This window comes from Balaenoptera borealis (assembly GCF_965194805.1).
Source record: "Balaenoptera borealis genome assembly, chromosome: 5".
In the NCBI taxonomy this organism is placed as follows: Eukaryota; Metazoa; Chordata; class Mammalia; order Artiodactyla; family Balaenopteridae; genus Balaenoptera; species Balaenoptera borealis.
In genome coordinates this window covers 65,411,778-65,436,750 of record NC_138862.1, presented here as the reverse complement: position 1 = coordinate 65,436,750, position 24,973 = coordinate 65,411,778, and the positions used below count along the sequence as shown (strand labels likewise).

The 24,973-nt window shown below is 37.3% G+C and overlaps 1 protein-coding gene across 1 annotated transcript in view; it reads right to left on the bottom strand.

The window, feature by feature from the left end:
- The window catches only part of TEX55 (testis expressed 55), a 34,609-nt gene extending 10,140 nt beyond the window's left edge, over positions 1-24,469 (bottom strand). The window contains exons 1-3 of the mRNA XM_082394732.1: positions 23,147-24,469; positions 22,444-22,590; positions 20,146-20,208 (exon numbers count right to left, since the gene is read on the bottom strand). Coding sequence (XP_082250858.1) covers positions 20,146-20,208; positions 22,444-22,590; positions 23,147-24,298 — 1,362 coding nt within the window. The 5' untranslated portion in view covers positions 24,299-24,469. The remainder of the gene's footprint in view (positions 1-20,145; positions 20,209-22,443; positions 22,591-23,146) is intronic.
- Positions 24,470-24,973: the final 504 nt, after the last annotated feature.

The following is a 24,973-nucleotide window of genomic DNA, read 5'->3' as shown; positions in this document are numbered from 1 at the left end:
AAATTGACAGAACTATAGGAGATAGGCAAATTCACAATAATATTGGACGACTTGAACAACATGTTTAGCAAACCTGATCTAGTGAATATATTTAGACACTTCCCAATAATTGCAGAATAAATATTTTTTCAACCCCAATTAATTCATTCATGGCAATTAGCCATATGCTGCATCATAAAGCAAGTCAACACATTTCAAAGATTTGAAATCTTGCTCTCTGAGTAAAATGCAATTGACTTAGAAATCATTAACCAAAGGGCAACTAGATATCTAATATTTGATAATTTATATAATCTAATGTCAAAAAATCCATAAGTTGAAGAAGAAATCATAATGAAAATTAGAGACAATTTTGAATTAAATAAGCTAAAAACATCACACACTTAAATTTATGTGATAAAACCCGTATGCATATATTATATATTAAAAAGGAAGATCTGCTTCCTATATGCAAGAGTAAGCAATAAAAAAAAAAATGAATTCTGCAAATAACAGCTATGTATTCATGGATAAAATACAACCCCCTCCCCCACAAAAGAAAAACCCCACAAACCGAAACAAAACAAAAAACCTCACAGCTACCTGAAGGTTCTGGAGACTAAGCAAAGACAGGCAGATTTTGGAGAGGAGTCTAAACTTAGAGCAAGTGACCAAATGGAGCGAATTTCTCATTTTTTGTAATTTTGACCCAATGACAGTCATGACTCACAGACATAGCTATGGCTGCACAAGAATGCCTCAAACTGTGACAGAAAGCCCACTGTCTTTCTGGATGGAAAAATTACAGAAAGTAGACTAGTCAAATATGGCTAGATGCTGAAGAGTGAGGGGAAATCCTAGAAGAGGGAAGGAGATTCCTTAATTCTGTGCATGAACTCTGCACAAGCCTGAGGTTGACTTCTGAATCATGCATTCATAGGACAGATTCAAAGTAGCAGTAGGCTTAAGGAATTGACCTGAGCTATGACCACAGAAGGCAAGAGAGAGAGCTTACAATTCAAATCTAACCATGTTAGCTGCCAGCTAAAACAAAAACGACACCATCACTTGTCAGAGGAGTATGACAGAACTCAAGTCTACACAGCATAATATTCACAATGTTAAGGATACAGTTGAAATTATCCTAGTTATAGAAAACCAAGAGAATGCTAATCATTTTAAATAGAAAAGATAACCTTAACTTCTTCCTTTCTGATTTGGAAGCCTCTTATTTTTTATTTAAAAAATTTTATTTGTCTGTTTGTTTATTTATGCCTAATTGCTCTGGCTAGGACTTCCAGTACTATGTTGAATAAAAGTGGCAAGAGTGGGCATTTTGTCTTATTCCTGACCTTAGAGATAAAGCTTTCAGGTTTTTACCACTGAGTGTGATGTTGGCTGTGGGCTTTTCATATATGGCCTTTATTGTGTTGAGGTAACCTCCTTCTCTCCCTAGTTTGTTGAGTTTTTATCATGAAAGGGTGCTGAATTTTGTCAAATGCTTTTTATAGATCTCTTGAGACAATCATGTAATTTTTATCCTTTATTCTGTTAATGTGGTGTATCACATGAACCGATTTTCATATGTTGAACGATCCTTGCATCCCAGGGATAAATCCAACCTGCTCATGTGGTATGATCTTTTTAATGTGCTGTTGGATTTGGTTTGCTAGTATTTTTGTTGAGGATTTTTGCATCTATATTCAACAGGAATCTTGGCCTGTAATTTTCTTTTCTTGTGTCTTTGTCTCTGGTATCAGGTAGTGCTGGCCTCACAAAATGAATTTGAAGTGTTCCCTCCTCTTCAATTTTTTTGGGAAGATTTTGAGAAGAATTGATATAAATTCTTCTTTAAATGTTTGATAAGAGTTCACCATGAAGCCATCTGGTCCTGGGCTTTTTCTTTGTTGGGAGGTTTTTGGTTACTCAACCTCCATGCTAGTTAAAGGTCTATTCAGCTTTTTTATTTCTTTATGACTTAGTCTTTTTTTTTTTTTTAACATCTTTATTGGTATAATTGCTCTACAATGGTGTGTTAGTTTCTGCTTTATAACAAAGTGAATCAGCTATACATATACATACATCCCCATATCTCCTCCCTCTTGCGTCTCCCTCCCACCCTCCCTTTCCCACTCCTCTAGGTGGTCACAAAGCACTGAGCTGATCTCCCTGTGCTATGCGGCTGCTTCCCACTAGCTATCTTTTTTACATTTGGTAGTGTATATATGTCCATGCCACTCTCTCACTTCATCCCAGCTTACCCTTCCCCTCCCTGTGTCCTCAAGTCCATTCTCTACGTCTGCGTCTTTATTCCTGTCCTGCCCCTAGGTTCTTCAGAACCATTTTTTTTTTTTTTTTTAGATTCCATATATATGTTATGACTTAGTCTCGGTCGGTTGTATGTTTCTAGTAATTTATCCATTTCTTCTAGGTTATCCAGTTTGTTGGCATATAATGAATTGTTCATAATATTCTCATAATCTTTTTTATTTCTGTGGCATCAGTTATAATGTCTCTTCTTTCACTTCTGATTTTATTTGAGTTGCCTCCCTTTTTTGTCTAGCTAAGTGTTTGTCAATTTTGTTTATCTTTTTTTAAAAAAAACCTCTTGGTTTCATTTTTCTATTGTTTTCCTATTTTCTATTTCATTTATTTCTGCTCTAATCTTTGTTATTTCCTTCCTTCTTCTGACCTTGGGCTTAGTTCTTTCTTCCTTTCCTACCTCCTTGAGGTGTAAAATTAGGTTATTTGAGAGATTTCTTTTTTAATGTGTTTATTGCTATGAAATTCCTTCTTAGAACTCTTTTTGCTACATTCAATAAATTTTGGTATGTTGTGTTCTCATTTTCATTTGTCTTGAGGTATTTTCTAATTTCCTTTTTTATTTTTTTAATTGAATGAAAGATTCTTTAAATTCTATAGTGCTTTACAATTTTCAAAAGTTTCACACACATGATTTCATATCATCCCAAAATAACTCTTTCTCCCCCACCCATGTATTGTCCCTCCCCACTTCTCACTCCCCACTGGTAACCACAAGTTTATTCTCTATATCTATGAGTCTGCTTCTTTTTTGTTTTATTCACTAGTTTGTTGTATTTTTTAGATTCCACATATAAGTGATATCATAGAGTCTTTCTCTGTCTGAATTATTTCACTTAGCATTATACCCTCCAAGTCCATCTAGATTGCTGCAAAGGGCAAGATTTCATTCTTTTTTTATGGCTGAGTAGTATTCCATTGTATATATACCACATCTTCTAGATTCATTCACCTGTTGATGGACACTTAGTTTGCTTCCATATCTTGGCAATTGTAAATAATGCTACTGTGAACATTGGGTGCATGTATCTTTTCAAATTAGTGTTTTTGGTTTTTTTTGGATGTATATCCAGGAGTGGAATTGCTGGGTCATATGGTAGTTCTATTTTTAGTTTTTTGAGATACCTCCATACTGTTTTCCACTGGCTGCACCAATTTACATTCCCACCAACAGTGTACAAGCATTCCCTTTTCTCCACATCCTTGCCAACATTTATTTGTCTTCTTTTTGATGATAGCCATTCTGACAGGTGTGAGGTGATATCTCATTGTAGTTTTGATTTGCATTTCTCTGATGGTTAGTGATGTTTTCATGTGCCTGTTGGCCATCTTCATTCCCTCTTTGGAAAAATGTCTATTCAGTTCTTCTGCCCATTTTTCAATTGGGTTGTTTCTTTTTTTGATGTTGAGTTGTATGAGCTGTTTATATATGTTGGATATTAACTCCTTATTGGTCATATCATTTGCAAATATCTTCTCCCATGCAGTTGGTTGTCTTTTCGTTTGAGGTATTTTCTTTCTTTCTTTCTTTTTAAAAATAAATTTATTTATTTATTTTTATTTATTTATTTTTGGCTGCATTGGGTCTTTGTTGCTGTGTGCAGGCTTTCTCTAGTTGTGGTGAGTGGGAGCTATTCCTCACTGCAGTGCACAGGCTTCTCATTGCGGTGGCTTCTCTTGTTGCGGAGCAGGGTTCTAGATGCGTGGGCTTCAGTAGTTGTGGCAGGTGGGCTCAGTAGTTGTGGCTCACGGTCTCAGTTGCTCCGCAGCATGTGGGATCTTCCTGGACCAGGGCTCAAACATGTCTCCCCTGCATTGGCAGGCGGATTCTTAACCACTGTGCCACCAGGTAAGTCCCAGCATGTGAGGTATTTTCTAATTTCCTTTCTGATTTCTTCTTTGACCCAATGGTTGTTCAAAATTAGAAAGGAAAAAGTAAAATTGTTCCTGTTTGCAGATGACATGGTCTTATAAAAAGCTCTAAATACTCCACTAAAAAAACTGGTAGAACTAATAAATGAATTAGATACAGTTGTAGAATACAAAAACAACGTATAAAAATCAGTTGCTCCTCTATAAACTAACAGCACACTATCTGAAAAGGAAATTAGGAAAACAATCCCATTTACCATAGCATCAAAAAGAATAACATACTTAGGAATAAACTTAACTAAGGAGGTGAAAGTCTTGTATACTGAAAGCTATAAAATATTAATGAAATAAATTAAACAAGAAACAAACAAATGTAAAGACATCCTGTGTTCATGGATTTGAAGAATTAGTATTGTTAAAATGTTCATACTACCCTCAAAAATCAATGCAATCCCTATCAAAATCCCAATGGCATTTTTTTTTTACAGAAATAGAAAAATATTCTAAACTTCATATGGAACCACAAAAGACCATGAATAGCCAGATTAAGCTTGAAAAAGAAGAACAAAGATGGAGGCATTACACTTCCTTATTTCAAAATGTATTACAAAGCTACAGTAATCAAAACAGTATGGTACTGGCATAAAGACAAATAGACCAAGGGAAAGAACACAGAGCCCAGAAATAAATCCATACATATAGGAAGTGATCTTTGACAATGGTGCCAAGAAGGGGGAAATGACAGTCTCCTCAACAAATGGTGCTAGGAGAACTGGATATTTACTTGCAAAACAATGAAACTGGACTCATATTATGCCATACACAAAAATCAACAAAATGGGTTAAAGATTTAAGTGTAAGACCTGAAACTGTAAAATTCCTAGAAAATAACATAGGGGAAAAAAATCATGACATTGGTCTTGGCAATAATTTCACAGATATAACACCAAATGCACAGGCAACAAAAACAAAAATAAGCAAGTGGGACTACATCAAACAAAACAGCTTCTGCACAGCAAAAGAAACAATCAACAGAGTAAATAGGCCCTCCTACAGAATGGGAGAAAATATTTGCAAAACATAAATTTGATAGGAAGTTAATCTCTACAATATATAAAGAACTTCTACAACTCAGTAGTAAAAAGAAAAAACACTAATAATCTAATAATCTAAAATTTTAAATAATAAATCTAATAATTTTAAAATGGGCTAGACTTGTAATAGACATTTTTCCAAAAAAGACATACAGATGGTCAACAGGTGTATGAAAAAACACTCAGTGTCGCTAATCATCAGGGAAATGCAAATCAAAACCACAATGAGATATCACTTGACACCTGTTGGGATGGCTACCACCAAAACAACAAAAGACAACAAATGTAAGTGAGGACGTGGAGAAATTGGAACCTGTGCACATTGTTGGTAGGAATGCAAAGTAGTCTAACCACTATGGAAAACAGTAAGGAGGTTCCTCAAAAAATTAAAAATAGAAGTACATATGATCCATCAATTCCCCTGCTGGAATTGCTCTATTTATCCAAAAGAATAAAAATCAGGATCTTGAAGAGATATTAGCACTCTAATATCCATTGCAGCACTATTCATAACAGCCAAGATGTGGAAACAATCTAAATGTCAATCAACAGATAATGGATAAAGACAATGTGATATACACATACAATGGAATATTATTCAACCTTAAAAAGAAGGAAATTCTGTAACATGTGAGAACATGGATGAATGAGAACATTATGCTAAGTGAAATAAGCTAGTCACAGATAAAAACTGCATCATTCTACTTCTATGAGGTATCTAATATGTAAATTCATAGAATCAAAGAGTGGAGTGCTGGTTGCCAGGGGGGAGGGGGGAGGGGAAAATGGGGTGTTATAATGGGCATAAAGTTTCAGTTAAGCAAGATGAATAAGCTCTAGAGATATACTGTACTCATTGTACCTATAGTTAATAATAATGTGTTGTGCACTCAACAACTTGTTAAGAGGGTAGCTCTCATGCTAAATATTCTTACTATGTTAAAATATTAAAGATAGGAGGACCTTCAAGATGGCGGAGGAGTAAGATGTGGAGATCACCTTCCTCCCAACAAATACATCAGAAATACATCTAAATGTGGAACAACTCCTACAGAACAACTACTGGATGCTGGCAGAAAACCTCAGACTTCCCAAAAGGCAAGAAACTCCCTAGGTACCTGAGTAGGGCAAAAGAAAAAAGAAAAAACAGAGACAAAAGAATAGGGACAGGACCTGCACCTCGAGGAGGGAGCTGTGAAGGAGGAAAAGTTTCCACACACTAGGAAGCCCCTTCACTGGCAGAGACAGGGGGGTGGTGGGGGGGAAGCTTCAGAGCCACGGAGGAGAGCACAGCAACAGGGGTGCAGAGGGCAAAGCAGAGAGATTCCTGCACAGAGGATCGGTGCCGACCAGCACTCACCAGCCCGAGAGGCTTGTCTGCTCACCTGTTGGGGTGGGTCGGGGCTGGGAGCTGAGGCTCGGGCTTCGGAGGTCAGACCCCAGAGAGAGGACTGGGGTTGGCCGCGTGAATACAGCCTGAAAGGGGCTAGTGCACCACAGCTAGCTGGGAGGGAGTCCAGGAAAAAGTCTGGAACTGCCTAAGAGGCAAGAGACCATTGTTTCAGGTGCGTGAGGAGAAGGAATTCAGAGCACTGCCTAAACAAGCTCCAGAGACGGGCACAAGCCGCGGCTATGAGCACCGACACCAGAGACGGGCATGAGATGCTAACGCTGCTGCTGCAGCCACCAAGAAGCCTACGTGCAAGCACAGGTCACTACCCGCACCTCCCCTCCCAGGAGCCTGTGCAGCCCGCCACTGCCAGGGTCCCATGATCCAGGGACAACTTCCTCAGGAGAACACACGGCACGCCTCAGGCTGGTGCAACATCATGCCGGCCTCTGCCGCCGCAGGAGAGGAGGCTAAACAATACACTACTAAATAACCAAGAGATCACTGAAAAAATCAAAGAGGAAATCAAAAAATACCTAGAGATAAATTACAACGAAAACACGATGATCCAAAACCTATGGGGTGCAGCAAAAGCAGTTCTAAAAGGGAAGTTTATAGCAGCAATACAAGCCTACCTCAAGAAACAAGAAAAATCTCAAATAAACAACCTAACCTTACACCTAAAGCCATTAGAGAAAGAAGAACAAAACCCCCCCAAAGTTAGCAGAAGGAAAGAAATCATAAAGATCAGATCATAAATAAATGAAAAAGAAATGAAGGAAACAATAGCAAAGATCAATAAAACTAAAAGCTTGTTCTTTGAGAAGATAAACAAAATTGATAAACCGTTAGCCAGACTCATCAAGAAAAAAAAGGGAGAACACTCAAATCAACAGGATTAGAAATGAAAAAGAAGTAACAACTGACACTGCAGAAATACAAAGGATTATGAGAGATTACTACAAGCAACTCTATGCCAACAAAATGGACAACCTGGAAGAAATGGATGAATTCTTAGAAAAGCACAACCTTCCCAGACTGAACCAGGAAGAAATAGAAAATATAAACAGACCAATCACAAGCATTGAAATTGAGACTGTGATTAAAAATCTTCCAACAAACAAAAGCCCAGGACCAGATGGTTTCGATGGCCAATTCTATCAAACATTTAGAGAAGAGCTAACACCTATCCTTCTCAAACTCTTCCAAAATATAGCAGAGGGAGGACCACTCCCAAACTCATTCTATGAGGCCACCATCACCCTGATACCAAAACCAGACAAAGATGTCACAAAGAAAGAAAACTATAGGCCAATATCACTGATGAACATAGATGCAAAAATCCTCAACAAAATACTAGCAAACAGAATCCAACAGCACATTAAAAGGATCATACACCATGATCAAGTGGGGTTTATCCCAGGAATTCAAGGATTCTTCAATATACGCAAATCAATCAATGTGATAAACCATATTAACAAGCTGAAGGAGAAAAACCATATGATCATCTCAATAGATGCAGAAAAAGCTTTCGACAAAATTCAACACTGATATATGATAAAAACCCTCCAGAGAGTAGGCATAGAGGGAACTTACCTCAACATAATAAAGGCCGTATATGACAAACCTACAGCAAACCTTCTCAATGGTGAAAAACTGAAACCATTTCCTCTAAGATCAGGAACAAGACAAGATTGTCCACTCTTACCACTATTATTCTACATAGTTTTGGAAGTTTTAGCCACAGCAATCAGAGAAGAAAAAGAAATAAAAGGAATCCATATAGGAAAAGAAGAAGTAAAGCTGTCACTGTTTGCAGATGACATGATACTATACGTAGAGAATCCTAAAGATGCTACCAGAAAACTACTAGAGCTAATTAATGAATTTGGTAAAGTAGCAGGATACAGAATTAATGCACAGAAATCTCTTGCATTCCTATACACTAATGATGAAAAATCTGAACGAGAAATTAAGGAAACACTCCCATTTACCATTGCAACAAAAAAATAAAATACCTAGGAATAAACCTACCTAAGGAGACAAAGGACCTGTATGCAGAAAACTATAAGACACTGATGAAAGAAATTAAAGATGAAACAAACAGATGGAGAGATATACCATGTTCTTGGATTGGAAGAATCAATATTATGAAAATGACTCTACTACCCAAAGCAATCTACATATTCAATGCAATCCCTATAAAACTACCAATGGCATTTTTCACAGAACTAGAACAAAAAATTTCACAGTTTGTATGGAAACACAAAAGACCCCGAATAGCCAACACAATCTTGAGAAAGAAAAACGGAACTGGAGGAATCAGGCTCCCAGACTTCAGACTATACTACAAAGCTACAGTAATCAAGACAGTATGGTACTGGCACAGAAACAGAAATATAGATCAATGGAACAGGATAGAAAGCCCAGAGATAAACCCATGCACATATGGTCACCTTATCTTTGATAAAGGAGGTAAGAATATACAATGGAGAAAAGGCAGCCTCTTCAATAAGTGGTGCTGGGAAAACTGGACAGCTACATGTAAAAGAATGAAATTAGAACACTCGCTTACACCATACACAAAAATAAACTCAAAATGGATTAAAGACCTAAATGTAAGGCCAGACACTATCAAACTCTTAGAGGAAAACATAGGCAGAACACTCTATGACATAAATCACAGCAAGATCCTTTTTGACCCACCTCCTAGAGAAATGGAAATAAAAACAAAAATAAACAAATGGGACCTAATGAAATTTAAACGCTTTTGCACAGCAAAGGAAACCATGAAGAAGATGAGAAGACAACCTTCAGAATGGGAGAAAATATTTGCAAATGAAGCAATAGACAAAGGATTAATCTCCAAAATATACAAGCAGCTCATGGAGCCCAATATCAAAAAAACAAACAACCCATTCCAAAAATGGGCAGAAGACATAAATAGACATTTCTCCAAAGAAGATATACAGATTGCCAACAAACACATGAAAGGATGCTCGACATCACTGATCATTAGAGAAATGCAAATCAAACTACAATGAAGTATCACCTCACACCAGTCAGAAAGGCCATCATCAAAAAATTTACAAACAATAAATGCTGGAGAGGGTGTGGAGAAAAGGGAACCCTCTTGCACTGTTGGTGGGAATGTGAATTGATACAGCCACTATGGAGAACAGTATGGAGGTTCCTTAAAAAGGTAAAAATAGAACTACCATACGACCCAGCAATCCCACTACTGGGCATATACCCTGAAAAAACCATAATTCAAAAAGATACATGTAGCACAATATTCATTGCAGCTCTATTTACAACAGCCAGGACATGGAAGTAACCTAAGTGTCCGTCAACAGGTGAATGGATAAAGAAGATGTGGCACATATATACAATGGAATATTACTCAGTCATAAAAAGAAACGAAATTGAGTTATTTGTAGTGAGGTGGATGGACCTAGAGATTGTCATACAGAGTGAAGTAAGTCAGAAAGAGAAAAACTAATACCGTATGCTAACACATATATATGGAATGTAAAAAAAAAAAGAAAAAAGTTCTGAAGAACCTAGGGGCAGGACAGGAATAAAGACGCAGACGTAGAGAATGGACTTGAGGACACAGGGAGGGGGAAGGGTAAGCTGGGATGAAGTGAGAGAGTGGCATGGATATATATACACTACCAAATGTAAAATAGATAGCTAGTGGGAAGCAGACCCATAGCACAGGGAGATCAGCTCGGTGCTTTGTGACCACCTAGAGGGGTGGGATAGGGAGGGTGGGAGGGAGATGCAAGAGGGAGGAGATATGGGGATATATGTATATGTATAGCTGATTCACTTTGTTATAAAGCAGAAACTAACACACCATTGTAAAGCAATTATACTCCAATAAAGATGTTAACAAAATATTAATGATACATGGAAAGGACAATCAACAGATGTCAACTCCAAGATTATTCAATGCTGAGATTATGTGATAAGCATTTAAAACCAGCTATTGTAACTATGCTCATTGAAGTAAAGGAAAATACACTGGAAATAAAAGGAAACATAGGAAATCCCAGAAGATAAATAGAAAATATAGAAAAGAACCAAGTAGAAATTTTAGAACTAAAAAATAAAAAATTCACTGGATGTGCCTATAGTAGCAGGAATATATATGACAGAGCAACTAGTAACTGAACTTGAAAACAGAGTTAAGGAGTTATTTGATGAAAGGAGAGAAAACCTGAAAAAGATGAAGAGAACTTTAGGGGTCTGTGAAATAATATTTAAAAATCCAATATAAGGTTAATTTGAGTCTCAAAAAGAGAAGGAGAGAAAGAGAATGGGGCAGGAAAAATATCTGAAGAAATTCTGGCAGATGACTTACAAAATTTGGTGAAAGACATAAGCTTATAGATTCAAAAAGCTCAGCTAATGCCCAAATAAGTAAGTTCCAATCAGCATGATGATAAAAACCTCTGGAAACTAAAGAAAAAGAGAAGATCATGAAGGCAGCCAGAGGAAAATGACATATTACATAGAGGGGAATGACAATTTGGATGACTGTGGACTTCTCATCATAAATTATGAAGGCCAGAAAGTAGTGAAACCACATTTTTCAAGAGCTGAGGGAAAAAGTCAATTTAACTTTGTTAAGAACATTTAACATGAGATTTATCCTCTTAAGAAAATTTTAAGTGTACAACACATTATTGTTGACTATAGGTACAATGAGTGCAGTAGATCTCTAGAGCTTATTTATCTTGCTTGACTGAAGAGTCAATAATTTTATAAATAAAAAACAAACTAAACAAAACAATCAGGGAATACATGGAAGATCTGAATAACATTATCAATCTCCTTGATCTACTTGATATTTATAGAACACTACATCAACAACAACAAAATACATATTCTTTTCAAGTCAATATGGTACATTAACCAAGACTGACCATATACTGGGCCATAAAAAAAGTTTCAGTAAATTGAAAAATATTGAAATTGTACAGAGCACAATAAAACTAAACTGGAAATCAATAACAATGACATATCTAGAACTCTCTCAAATATTTGGAAATTAAACAACAGAATTCTAAGTAAATAACTGGTCAAAGAAGAAATCACAAGACAAATTAGAAAATATTTTGAATTGAATGATAATAAAAACATGACATATCAAAATTTGTGAGATGCAACTAAAGCAGTGCCTAGAGGGAAACATTTTTAAATGTCTATATGAGAAAAGAAGAAAGGTGTAAAATCAACAATCTAAGGTCTGACCTTTAGAAGCTAGAAAAAAAGAGCAAAGTAAACCAGAATTACTAAGAGGAAAGGACATGATAAAGATAAGCACAAAAAGTAATGGAAATAAAAAGATAATAATCAACAAAGTCAAAAGCTGGTTCTTTGAAAAGATCAACAAAAGTGATTAATCCCTAGCTAGATTGATTAAGAGAACACAACTCACATGAGAAGGATTCAACCTACTGTCCTTGGCTTTGAAGATACAGAAGGGGGACCATACGTCAAAGAATGTGGTGGCCACTAAAAATTGGGAAAGGTCCTCAGCTTATAGCCAACAGGTAATGGGATCTTGGTCCTACAAACACAGGAAGTGAATTCTGCCAATAACCCAAATGAGCAGGAAATGGATTCTCCTCTTAGAGCTTCCAGAAAGGAACACAGCCTGGCCTGCCAACACCTTGATTTTATTATAGGTAGACCTGTATCAGACCTCTGATCTACAGAACCATTAGAAATTTGTGTTGATTGAAGCCACTAAGTTTGTAATAATTTGTTACAGCATCAAAAGAAAACTAATACAATACCATACACAAAAAATAACTACACATGGACCATAGACCTAAGCTTTAAAGTGACGATGATAAATCTCCTAGAAGGAAACATAGGACAGTATCTTTGAAATTTGGATTAGGTAAAGATTTCTTAGATAGCACTCAAAAAGTAAAAACTCTAAAAGGAAAGATTGATGAATCATATTTTATGAAAACTAAAAATGTTTGCTCTTTGAAAGACATTGTAAAGAAAAATCAAAGGAAAGCTACACAATGAGAGAAAATATTTGCCATACACTTATCTGATAACAGACTGGCATATCCAGAATATATAAAAACTGTTATAGTTCAATAATAAGAAAACAACAACCTAATTTTAAAATGGATTGAAGATTTGCACGTACAGTTCACAAGAGGAGATATATAAATGGCCAAAAAGTACATGAAAAGCTGTTCAATATTTCTGCTAGGGAAAGGCACATTAAAGCTACAATAAGATATTAGTGTAATGGCTAAAATAAGAAAGGCTGACAGATCAAGATTTGATGAGAAGAAATGGCTGCTTTCAGATTTGGGGCAGGAAAAGTATAAGTTTCTTTCTAGAACATCTTGTTATAGCACAAAGCAATGAAGAGATCCAAGATTACGAGGAGTGTTAAAAGTGCTAGGAGTCATCCTCAGAATGTTCCCATTGGCGTCAAACAGTAACATTTGAGCATCATCAAGAATAATAACTGCAAGGGATTGAAATACACAAAACACATTTAAGTCTATGAGTGGATAATAATACTAAAAACATGGGTTACCTTTAGACAATTCTATGAAAGATTTTTATTCTGAAAACTGGTAAATAAAGAGAAATAGTTAAGTATTTTCTCTGTTTTCCTACGTAATCTGTGTCTTAGGGCAACCAAATAGTTGATGAGATGTATTATGACCAATAAATGAAAAAAGAATGATAAAATTAGAACATCACCATTTTTCAATCTCTATTGAATTAATGGGTCAAGCAATGATCATCAATAACTTCTTACAGCAAAAAGATCATCAATGGCTGGATCATTATGCACCGACTTATGGAGATAGACAAGAACATTATGGTGTAGTCTTTATAAGACAAAAAAAATTGAACCTGAATTTAAAGAAAACATTAGATATAACTATAATCAGCAGTTTACAGAAAATATAGGGTTCCGAAGAACATGATAAGTGACATCATTAGAAAATAATCAGCAAAATCCAGACTAGGAAACTCTTCAGTATGAATAATCTGGTTACTTCAATAAAAAATACTGTATAAAATATATATATAGAGAGAGAAATGAAGGGTGACTCTTTATATAACCTTTATAATGTCCTGGATCTAATATATATATACATATTAGATCCAGGACATTTATCAATCAGTCAAAATTTATGGACCTTGTTCTGATGGAGTTAGAACAACAAAAAGTAGACAATTGGTGAAATACAGACAGTGACTTGTTATTTGATATTAAGGGATCACTGAAAATATTTTAGGTGATAATAGTATTGTGATTAGATTTTAAAAAATTAATTAATTTAATTTTGGCTGTGTTGAGTGTTGGTTGCTGCGCGCAGGCTTTCTCTAGTTGCGGCGAGCGGGGGCCACTCCTCGCTGCGGTGCGCAGACTTCTCATTGCAGTGGCCTCTCTTGCTGTGGAGCATGGAGTCTAGGTGTGCGGGCTTCAGCAGCTGTGGCTCACGGGCTTAGTTGTTCCATGGCATGTGGGATCTTCCCGGACCAGGGCTCGAAACCGTGTCCCCTGCATTGGCAGGTGGATTCTTAACCATTTTACCACCAGGGAAGCCCCGTGATTAGATTTTAAAGTCCTTACATTTTATAGATATGTACTGAAATATTTACAAATGACATTATATTATGACTAGGATTTACTTCAAGATAATCTGGGAGGGAGGAAAGGGAGTAAGGTATATACCAAATAAGATAGGCTTGTGGTAATAGTTATTAAATAGGAATAATGAGCACATGGAGAGTAATATACTATTCTCTATTTTTGTGTATGTTTGAAATGTTTGATAGTTGAAGAAAATTTTGAGAAATAAATAACATACAAGGAATCTCCAGCAAATATTCTGTCGCTTGAAGGAGAAGAGAGAGGATAAAAAGGGATAGAAGCAATATTTGAAAAAAATGCTAGCTGAAAAAATTTCAAAACAGATGAAAAACATTAAAACACAAGGGTCTGGAACTTCTGTTTCCTCTAAAACCAGATTTCCCTCTTGTTTGAAACAACTAAAAATGGACAACATATAAGAAGCAATGGTTTTCAAGATATCAGGCAACAAAGGATAGTGCTCTGTGAAAGTCAGGAAAGAAATGAAGTGAGCCTTATGACTGCTCTACCCTACTGTCTTCAGAAAATTTCCTAGCCTCAGAGTAGGGAAAGTGAACCTGAGAGGAACCCTGCAGACCTCTGAGGTGAGGAGATGGAGCTGAGATCCTGGGGAAAGCAAAGCAGCTATAGTTCACAGGACAGAGTGCCAGAGAGGAGAGAACTGCACAGAAAGAACTCTGGAAATCTGCAGAAGGTCCCCTTCAGGTAATCCCCTGTGTATAGATCAGTACATGTGTGTGAGGAAACTACCTGAGGCCATGGAAAGAACCAAGCCAGGAATACTGCCTATTATCACCAGTCAAACTGGAAAACCTTGTGATTCACGGGGCACTGGGTAGAGTACTCAGAAGGATTTTGCTTCAGTAGTGGGGAATACTTAGCCCTAGATGAACACTGCTCTGTTTCACTCTAAAAAAATCTTAAAGCAAAATTGGAAAAGATCAGATTGTTTCCAAGTAAATTAGCTGGGTCCTGAAATATAGCCCAAGAATATACATGAATACAAAAAAATCCAGCACCTACTAAGGTAAAATTCATATCTTGCACCAATCAAAAATTACCAGGCATACACCTATTACAATGTTATATGTCAATTATATCACAATTAAAAAATTACCAGGCATAAAAACAAGCAGCAAAAAGTTATTATAACTATATTCTCTTAAGTTCAAGAAAGTTAAGTAAAGATACTGACACTATAGAAAAGACACAAATAAACTGGGGGTGAAAACTACAAAAATTATAATGTATGTAATGAAAAATACACTGGCACTTTATTATTAATGGTACTGTAGACATTGCAGAAGAAAAGATCAGTAAACTTGAAGACATAGCAATAGAAAATATCCAAAATGATATAGAGGGGAAAAAAAGAATTAAAAAACATTAACAGAGCATCAGGGAGTTGAGACAACTTCAGCTGTCCCAATATATGTGTAATTGGAGCTCCCAGAGGAGAGGGCTGGGATAAAAAAATGTTTGAAGAAATAGTGGCTAACAAATTTCCAAATATGCTGAATACTGTAAGCCCACAGTTCTTAGAAGTTCAAAGCACCACAACACAAGAAACATGAAGAAAACTACAACAATACCACTTTAAGTAGGAGTGTAAACTGGTCTGAGTACTTTGGAAAACTTTGGGGCAGCAATCTTTTAACACTGAACTTATGTCAATAACCTGTGACTTAGCAATTACATTTCTAGGTCTGAACCCAATAGAAATGCATGCACTTGTGCACCAAGAGACAAGTACGTGAATGTTCACTGCAGCATTATTCATAACAACCAAAAAACTGGAAACAACCAAATGTCTAACTCATAATAGAGAATATAGAAATGAAAAGGAATGAATAATATGCACAAGATGAAAGAATCTCACAAACATACTGCTGCTCAAAATAAGCCAGCCCCCAAATAGTACAGTGATCTGATTCCATTTATACAAAATCTAAAAAAAGTCAAACTAAAAGTCAGAATAGTGGTTATTTTCTGGAATAGAAAGGGTAGTGATTGGAAACAGGTACCATGTGGTATTCTGAGGAGCTGGTAACTTTAAATCTTTTGGTGGTTTCATAGCTCTATTTAATTAGTGATAGTCAAGTTGTACAGTTTTGATCTCTGTAATTTTCTGTATGTGTGCTTGAAAAGTTTTAAAAATGCAAATAAATATATTTCACCACATTAACAGCAGAAGGGAGAAAAATCATACAATCATCTCAATAGATATAGAAAAATAATTTGATAAAATTTAATAATTAATGATAAAAACTCTCAGAAAACAGACTATAAGGGAACTGCCCTAATATGATTAGTAGTATTTATAAAACACAATAAACACCATAGTTAATGGTTAAATAGGGAACTTTTTTTTTTTTTTTTTAAGACTGAGAGCCAGCAATGTGAACCACTGTAGCTATTTCTTTTTTTTTTTTTTTTAATTTATTTTTATTTATTTATTTTGGCTGTGTTGGGTCTTCGTTTCTGTGCGAGGGCTTTCTCTAGTTGCGGCAAGCAGGGGCCACTCTTCATTGCGGTGCGCGGGCCTCTCACTATCGTGGCCTCTCTTGTTGTGGAGCACAGGCTCCAGACGCGCAGGCTCAGTAGTTGTGGCTCACGGGCCTAGTTGCTCCGCGGCATGTGGGATCTTCCCAGACCAGGGCTCGAACCGGTGTCCCCTGCATTAGCAGGCAGATACTGTAGCTATTTCTATTCAACATTAGTTCTACTGGAGATCCGTAACCACTGTTCTATATCAGTGTTCCAACAGGAACAGCACTTTAAAAATAGAGAAATTCAAAGACAGTTTATTCAAAAAGGGACTATTTAAAAAGAATTAGGCATAAGGTAGTCACAGGAGATAATGCAATAATCCAAAGCTAGTAAAAACTGAACTAACTTTAGGACTGAAGGTCAAGAGGAGGGAACATTACTATAATTCAGAAGCAAAGAGTTATGTAAAGTAAGGTACCTTAAGAGAAGCAGTGATTTCCAGACAACTCAGGACAGACAGACTGTGGGGAAAAGGACAGGGGAATAAATCTAACTTCACCCTCTTTCCTCCTTCCAGTCTCTCTCCATGGTTTCCTACTGGCTTAACCCAACTGGAAGTCAGAAGGAATAAGAACCTATTGATCTAGTCCATATAGATTAGCTTCTCTGCAGGGTAAAGAAGAGAGGAAGGTAGATCTGAAGGGGCAAAGAGAAGATAAATAATGCATGCAATAAGACAAAAAGAAAGAAAAGGATAAGGATTGGAAAGGTCAAATAAAACTGTCACTATTTGTAAATGATATGATTGTATATGTAGGAATACCCAAAGTATCTACAAATGCATGATTATAATAAATTGAGTTTAATAAGGTTGCTGCATATGAGATCAACAAAAATGAGCTAAATTTCTATATCTCAGAAATTAGAACCTGAAATTTTAAAAGTTTCTACTTATAATAGCATCAAAATGATAAAATACCTATGGATATGCCTATCAAAAGATATGTAAAACCTTCCCTGGTTTTCCCAGGACTTCCCTGGTGGCGCAGTGGTTAAGAATCCGCCTGCCAATGTAGGCCACACAGGTTCGAGCCCTGGTCCCGGAAGATCCCATATGCCGCGGAGCAACTAAGCCTGTGTGCCACAGCTACTGAGCCTGCGTGCCACAACTACTGAAGCCCATGCGCCCAGAGCCCGTGCTCCGCAACAAGAGAAGCCACCACAATGAGAAGCCTGCGCACTGCAACAAAGAGTAGCCCCCGCTCACCACAACTAGAAAAAGCCCGCGTGCAACAACGAAAACCCAACACAGACAAAAATCAAATAAATAAATTTTAAAAAAAAGATATGTAAAACCTTTATGCAAATAATAACTATACTGGAAGAAATGAAAGACCTAGATAGATGGAGAGGATAAAGTTTGTTTCAAGCTGGTACTTCTCCCCAAATTGATCAACAGAGCCAATGCAATCCCCCCAAAATCCCATCAGCGTTTGCTAGTGTGTGTGTGTGTGTGTGTGTGTGTGTGTGTAACCTGACAAATAATTCTAAATGCTGAAATGGAAATTCACAGACCTAAAAACATCTAAGATATTTTAAAAGAAGAATAAGATGTGAGGACTTACTCTGATAGATACTAAGACTTATCATGAGGCATTCTAATTAAGAGATTCTTGTAGTGGAGCAAGGATCAACAAATATACTATAGGAATCAAATAAAAAGCAGTGAGGAAAGTACTGTCTTTTCATATAAGGTGCTTGGTCAATTGGATGTCTACTTGGAAGAAAATAAAACTTGACCCCACCTCACATCCTACACAAAATCAATTCCAGATTGATTGGATATAAATGTAAAAGGCAAAAAACAAGCAAAATTTAAAAACAAAATAAAACCAAATGCTCCCCCCCAACAAAAAAAAAACCCATAAACAAACTTCTACAAGATAACACAGGGACTGATGAGGAGCTTGGGCTAAGGAGAGACTTCTAAAATAGTACACCAGAAGTCATAAGAAGATTATTAAACTTAACTATGTAAAAATTCAGAATTCCTGTTCATCAAAAGATACCTTTAAGAGATAAAATAGAAGGCAGAGAGTAGGAGAAGATACCTGCAACAAAGAGTTCATAACCAGAATATATAGAAAACTGTTACAAATGATTAAAAAAAGACAATACAATAGAAGAGAAATATTTCCAAATGGCCAATAAACAAGAGAAAAGGTATGCAACTGCTTCAGTACTCAGGAAACACAAGTTGAACCTGCAATGATTTATTACTGTTCATCCATTAAAAAGGCTAATGCTGAAAATATAAGTGTTGGGTGTAAGTGATAAGGATGTAAGACAACTGGAACTCTAAAATACACTGCTATTGGGAGTGTAAATTGGTACAATTGCTTTGGAAAATTGTTTGAAATACTCTACTAGAGCTGATCAAACACATACCTTACAATCCAGCATTCTCTCTTGTGGGTATGTACCCAAGAGAAATGTGTGTATATGTGCACCAAGAGACAGGCACATGAAAGTTCCTAGGAAAAATTTTTGTAATAGCTCCAAGCTGGAAACAACCTGAAGGTCCACATCTATCATAGAACGGATAAATTGTGGCATTTCCTACAATGAGTACTATACAGCAATGAAAACGAATGAACTACAGCCACACACAACAGCACGGATTAATCTCACAGACATAGTTTTGAGAAGAAGAATGAACCAATGAGTCCCTACTACATGGTTCCCTTTATATAAAGTTTAAAAGGTTGACAAGCCTACACAGATATAGAGAACAAGCTAGTGGTTACCAGTGGTGGTGGGCAAACTACTGGGTGTAAGACAGGCTCAGGGATGTATTGTACAACATGGGGAGCAGAGCTAATATTTTGTAATAAGTGTAAATGGAAAGTAGCCTTTTAAAATTGCATAAAAAATTAAAAAAACATTTTTAAAGTCTAAAAAGTAAAGCTTTTTGGCTCTAGAAGTTGTGCTCTTAACCACCAAAAAATAATAATAATAATAAATTTTAAAAATAGCTGACAAGTCTAAACCAAAGTGTTTCATGATTCATGTTTCATGGTAGAATTATAAAGAAAAGTGAGAATGTCATTATTGTAAAATTCAGAAATAGTCCCTTTGTGGGGAGTGATTACCATGAAGAAAAGAAAGGGGCCTTCTCGGATGCTGGCAACGTTTTAATTTTTTTTTAACTTGAATGGTAGTTACAGGTGTGCTCACTTCATGATAATTCACTGAGTTGTATATGTTTTGTACACTTGTATGTGTGCTATATTTTATAATGAACAGAATAACAAGCTTGTTCTTTTTTTCCTATTCCATACCTGGCACAGCATAAAACTCAGGGGGTCCTCTGGCTTTTCATAGACTAGGTTTTCAGTGATATGCTGAAAGAGAGAGAGAAAGGCATCACATTATGGTTCTGAACTAAAGCTATATGGTCAGGTTATACCTGAAGCAATCTTTTACATTAACCTAACATGTACCATAGCATTTTAAAGAAATTCGTATATCTCTACATAGTGACAAATTACTTTCTTACTGCTGATAAGTTTGGGCAAATTAAGGTAAAATGTGGAGGGATTAAAAATTTAGGAATAAATAGCAATGTATATTTTTCTAGTTTCTAAGATCAAAGAGTTTTCGAGAAAGATTTTGAGAATTGTGATTTTGCTAGACTGAGAAATCAATAAATTATTTGCTTTGAAGAATAGTCAAAGAAAAAGTTTTGAATAAAAATTTTAAAACACTGTATGATTTTTACATAGAAACTTCCTTCTAAGGCATTTGATTCTAAAAGGTGAAAATGATGTTCAGCATTTGAAATAATAAATGAGAAAGAATATAAAAAACTTCAGAGACCCACTTCCATACGTTTTGCTGTTGTTGAATAACTCAAAAAATTATAATAAAGCAAGCAGAATTCTCACTTGCAGAGAATAACAATAGGGCAAATTTCTGGTATAAAATATTCTGGTCTGCTTAATGTACCCACGCTAATTAATTATTTCATATATGTTTCTACTGAACACATATTTATAACTAATTTTTCTGATAACAATGTTCAATGCATAAGCATTGCTTTTCTTGACAGATAAAGAAAATTACTTACAGAACGATTAGAATTCTACTTTCTACAGCTTTCATCCTTGAGTTTAATAATTAGTATTTCTTTGGTTAAAGCCAGAAAATCCAGCCATTAGCATTCTCCCACAAAATGACATTTTAAAGAAAGAAAAGGCATACAGCAGTGTTAATAAAGCAAATATCACTTATCTCTATTTTATGAGGAAACTGAGATTCACAGAAGTTACGTAATTTCCTCCAAATCACAAAGATGAGAAGGGACAAAGTTAGCTTGGAGCCCTGGGCTAACAGATTTTAAAATTTGTGCACTTTCCTCTATTTCCTACTTCTTTAAACTTAAATTCTTCCAGTTTAAATGCTTTCATTTGGGGTGGGCCATTCTTACTTACAACTTTCTAACCACAAAGTTACTTCATGTATATACGTCATTATATATGTATATATACCTTGCTGCATTATAATATTAACATAAAAATACACATGTCAGGAGAACAGAAACAAAAACAACCCACAAAACAGCAAAAACTTTATAAATGTGATAATATTTTATAATTCTCTATCAGCCAAGGAATGTCATACTTTAAAGAACATTCCAGCCCCATATCCTGAGGTCAATAAAATTTATAATTTCAAGAATTAGAAGCAACTTTTAACTATGCCATTTTTCTCCTGAAGAATGTGGTTTCTTAGATGGTCACAGGTTGGTCATCTTTTGAAAGTATTATACTCCTGCCTGGAAAGTCTTTTTCTCTCCTTTTCAATTGCCATTATTTTGTCCTTCCTTCCTAGTCTGGTTCAAACTTTAACCCTGGGCCAAATTTTTTCCCTAGCAACCAACCTATCAGATCTCTAATTCCTCTGAAGGGCTTCATATCATGGTAAGAATTATTCATTTGGTGTTTATCATTTATTACTTTTGGTTAATACGTCTTAATGCACTTACTGACTCCTCATTAAGATTATATCCCTTTTATAGCAAACGCCCTTTCTTGTACCTCTTATAAGCCAGGTCTCTATCAGCCAAGGAATGTCATACTTTAAAGAACATTCCAGCCCCATATCCTGAGGTCAATAAAATTTATAATTTCAAGAATTAGAAGCAACTTTTAACTATGCCATTTTTCTCCTGAAGAATGTGGTTTCTTAGATGGTCACAGGTTGGTCATCTTTTGAAAGTATTATACTCCTGCCTGGAAAGTCTTTTTCTCTCCTTTTCAATTGCCATTATTTTGTCCTTCCTTCCTAGTCTGGTTCAAACTTTAACCCTGGGCCAAATTTTTTCCCTAGCAACCAACCTATCAGATCTCTAATTCCTCTGAAGGGCTTCATATCATGGTAAGAATTATTCATTTGGTGTTTATCATTTATTACTTTTGGTTAATACGTCTTAATGCACTTACTGACTCCTCATTAAGATTATATCCCTTTTATAGCAAACGCCCTTTCTTGTACCTCTTATAAGCCAGGTCAAAGATTGTCATTTACATTATAATTACTTTAAAACTCACAATTAAAAAAGAGGTTGAGAGGTTTACCTGGAATATTTGCAGAATGTGGTGTTTCTCCATGTATTGCAGTGAAACTTGATAAGGATCTTCATATACTATAGGAGGGAACCGCTTCTTAGAAGGTTGATTGTATGCCTGAAAACTCCTTCTTTCCTGGTATTCTGAAATATCAGCCTAAAATGGAAATATCCCCCAAGAGAGTCTTTAATGAATTGAAAAGCCCCAGGAAGTTTTGTTGCTATTGTTGCTGTTATCAGTGGAATCTGGTATTGATGGGATCTGAACACCAGGAATTAAGAGCAAAGACATTATTATGAGAGACCTGGCTGATTCTCCAGGCAATGTAATGCACCTTAAGTCCTGGGAGGTACCTTAGACATCTCCAATCTACTTCAAATACTTTTCCCTTCACAGAGATTTCCAACTGACTCCAAATTCCTTTCCTTTGGTAGAAGCCCAGATGGGGAATGACTTAGTGTCCCAGTGTTAGCAGCAGAACCAGGACTTGAAACCCAGGTCTCCTGAATCCTGGTACATTGATCCTTCCTGAATGGCCTTACTTAGTGTAGCAGAGAAGGCAATCCATCTCTTTATTTCCCACCCTTCTCCTGCCCTTCCTGAATCCTATGGGTCACACATACCACAACATGTGCCCTCTTCCTGCATTCTGCCAGGCCCCTGGCTTAACCTCCAACCTCCCAGGGGGGTATCAAATGCCCCTTTAACCTACAGGCTTGGTTTCCACGGGTTGAGTTTTTTCTTGACTGATGATATAGTCCAATTTGGATGAGATGGAGGGAAATCTTTGGGAGTAGGCTTGGTCTTTTGTTTGGAAAGTACTGGTCAATCTGTGATCAAATGGGATGAATGCTTGCAGATCAGCTACACTTTCCGTTTCAGTTTCAAGGGAAGCCTTGGATATGCTGCCATCTGTCTGGCCAGGCTCAAATTTGCAGGGTTGTACTCTGAAGTCAGCCTCTTTGTCTTCCTTGCTGTAGCCAAGCTGGTCGAATAATCTATCATCAGACCGGCTACGTTCTCCATAGTCAAACAGGTTGTCTTCTGTGTAATCATCCTCTTCTTCCACTAAGTCGTCAACCTGGTCAGATTCACTGCCAGCCTTGTCAGGGTCAGCAGCCTGGTGTTCAGCTGGTTTAGTAGCTTGGTCATACACTTTGCGGTGCGTCTTTACAGATGTTCTGTGGTCAACTTGGTCAGACAATCTATGATCAATCTGTTCAGAAGTTTTTCGCTCAACCAGGCCGGACAATCTACTTTCAATCTGTTGAGAAGTTCTTTGGTCAGCCGGGCGGGACATTCTGTGATCACTCTGCTCAGAGGGTCTTTGTAAAGATGGGGCAGCTGGTTTACGGTCAATCTGTTCAGAAGCTCTTCTCTCAGCCAGGCTGGACATTCTGTGGTCAATCTGCTCAGAAGCCATTCGTTCAGTCTGTTCAGAAGTACCTTGTTCAGGCAGAGCAGACATCTGGCTGTCAGTCTGTTCAGACTCCACACCCCCAGCTTGGCTAGATGCCTTGCTGTCCGTCTGTTCTGACATGCTTCGGTTAACCTGATCAGATGGTCTACGATCGGCGACATTAGCACGGTTGGATGCTCTGAGGTCAGCCTGATCAGATGTTCTTTCTCCCATGGATTCATATGCTTTGTGGTCAGCTTGATTAACTACGTTGGGTTCAGGCAGGCCGGACACTATCTGGGCAGCCTGGTCAGCTGCTCTGTGATCAGTCCGGTCATCTGCTTCCACTTCATCCTGGTTCTGCCTGTTGTCTTCCTGGCTGTCTGTGTGGCTGTCATTTGGGGACTTGGCTGTACTTCGGTTTTCCGATGATTCCGCCGGAGCCCCTTCTGGAGGCTCTTCCATTTTCTGCCTGGTACCAGACTGGTCTAGATTGCCAGACGCTGTGGGTGGGGCCGGGCCGGGTAGTCTAGGCGACCTTCGGAGCGCACGAGACAACAATACCCGAGGGCTTTGTTTGGACCTCCGAGCTCCAGCTCTTCCGGGCGCGCGGGCGGATGCCGGTGGATGCCGGGAGGTGAGCGGGGCGGGGGGAGCCCCGCCGCTGCCTGGGGAGGGGATGCCTTCGGGCGCCCAGCGTGGATGCGAGTGCAGGGGCGGACACCCTCTCCCAAGAAGTGATGCCCGCAGGCTGGCGTCGCCACCGCCCAGTGACCGGGCCTCAGGGCTCTGTGAATCGGTGCCTTAGAGCGGTCCCCTCCCCGTTTTCTTACGGAGGTCCACAGCTGTGTGTGTGAAATAGGATCCAGCAGGTATCCCTCGAACCAACAAAATGTTAGCGATGAACACGCGTCCAACCACACGAGGGCGGCAGACCTGAACAGAGGTTACTGTTGCCATCAACCAAATCCACGTTTCATGGCTACTGTCTTTTGTATAACCACAGTTGTATCGCAGAGTATGATATTACTGCTGGGCATGTGCTAGTAAATGGTCCTGCTAAATGTTATTTTTCTTTAGACTCTAATCAGTATTGGGGTGATGTGGACACATTCTGTGGTTTTTCTTTTAATTAAAAAC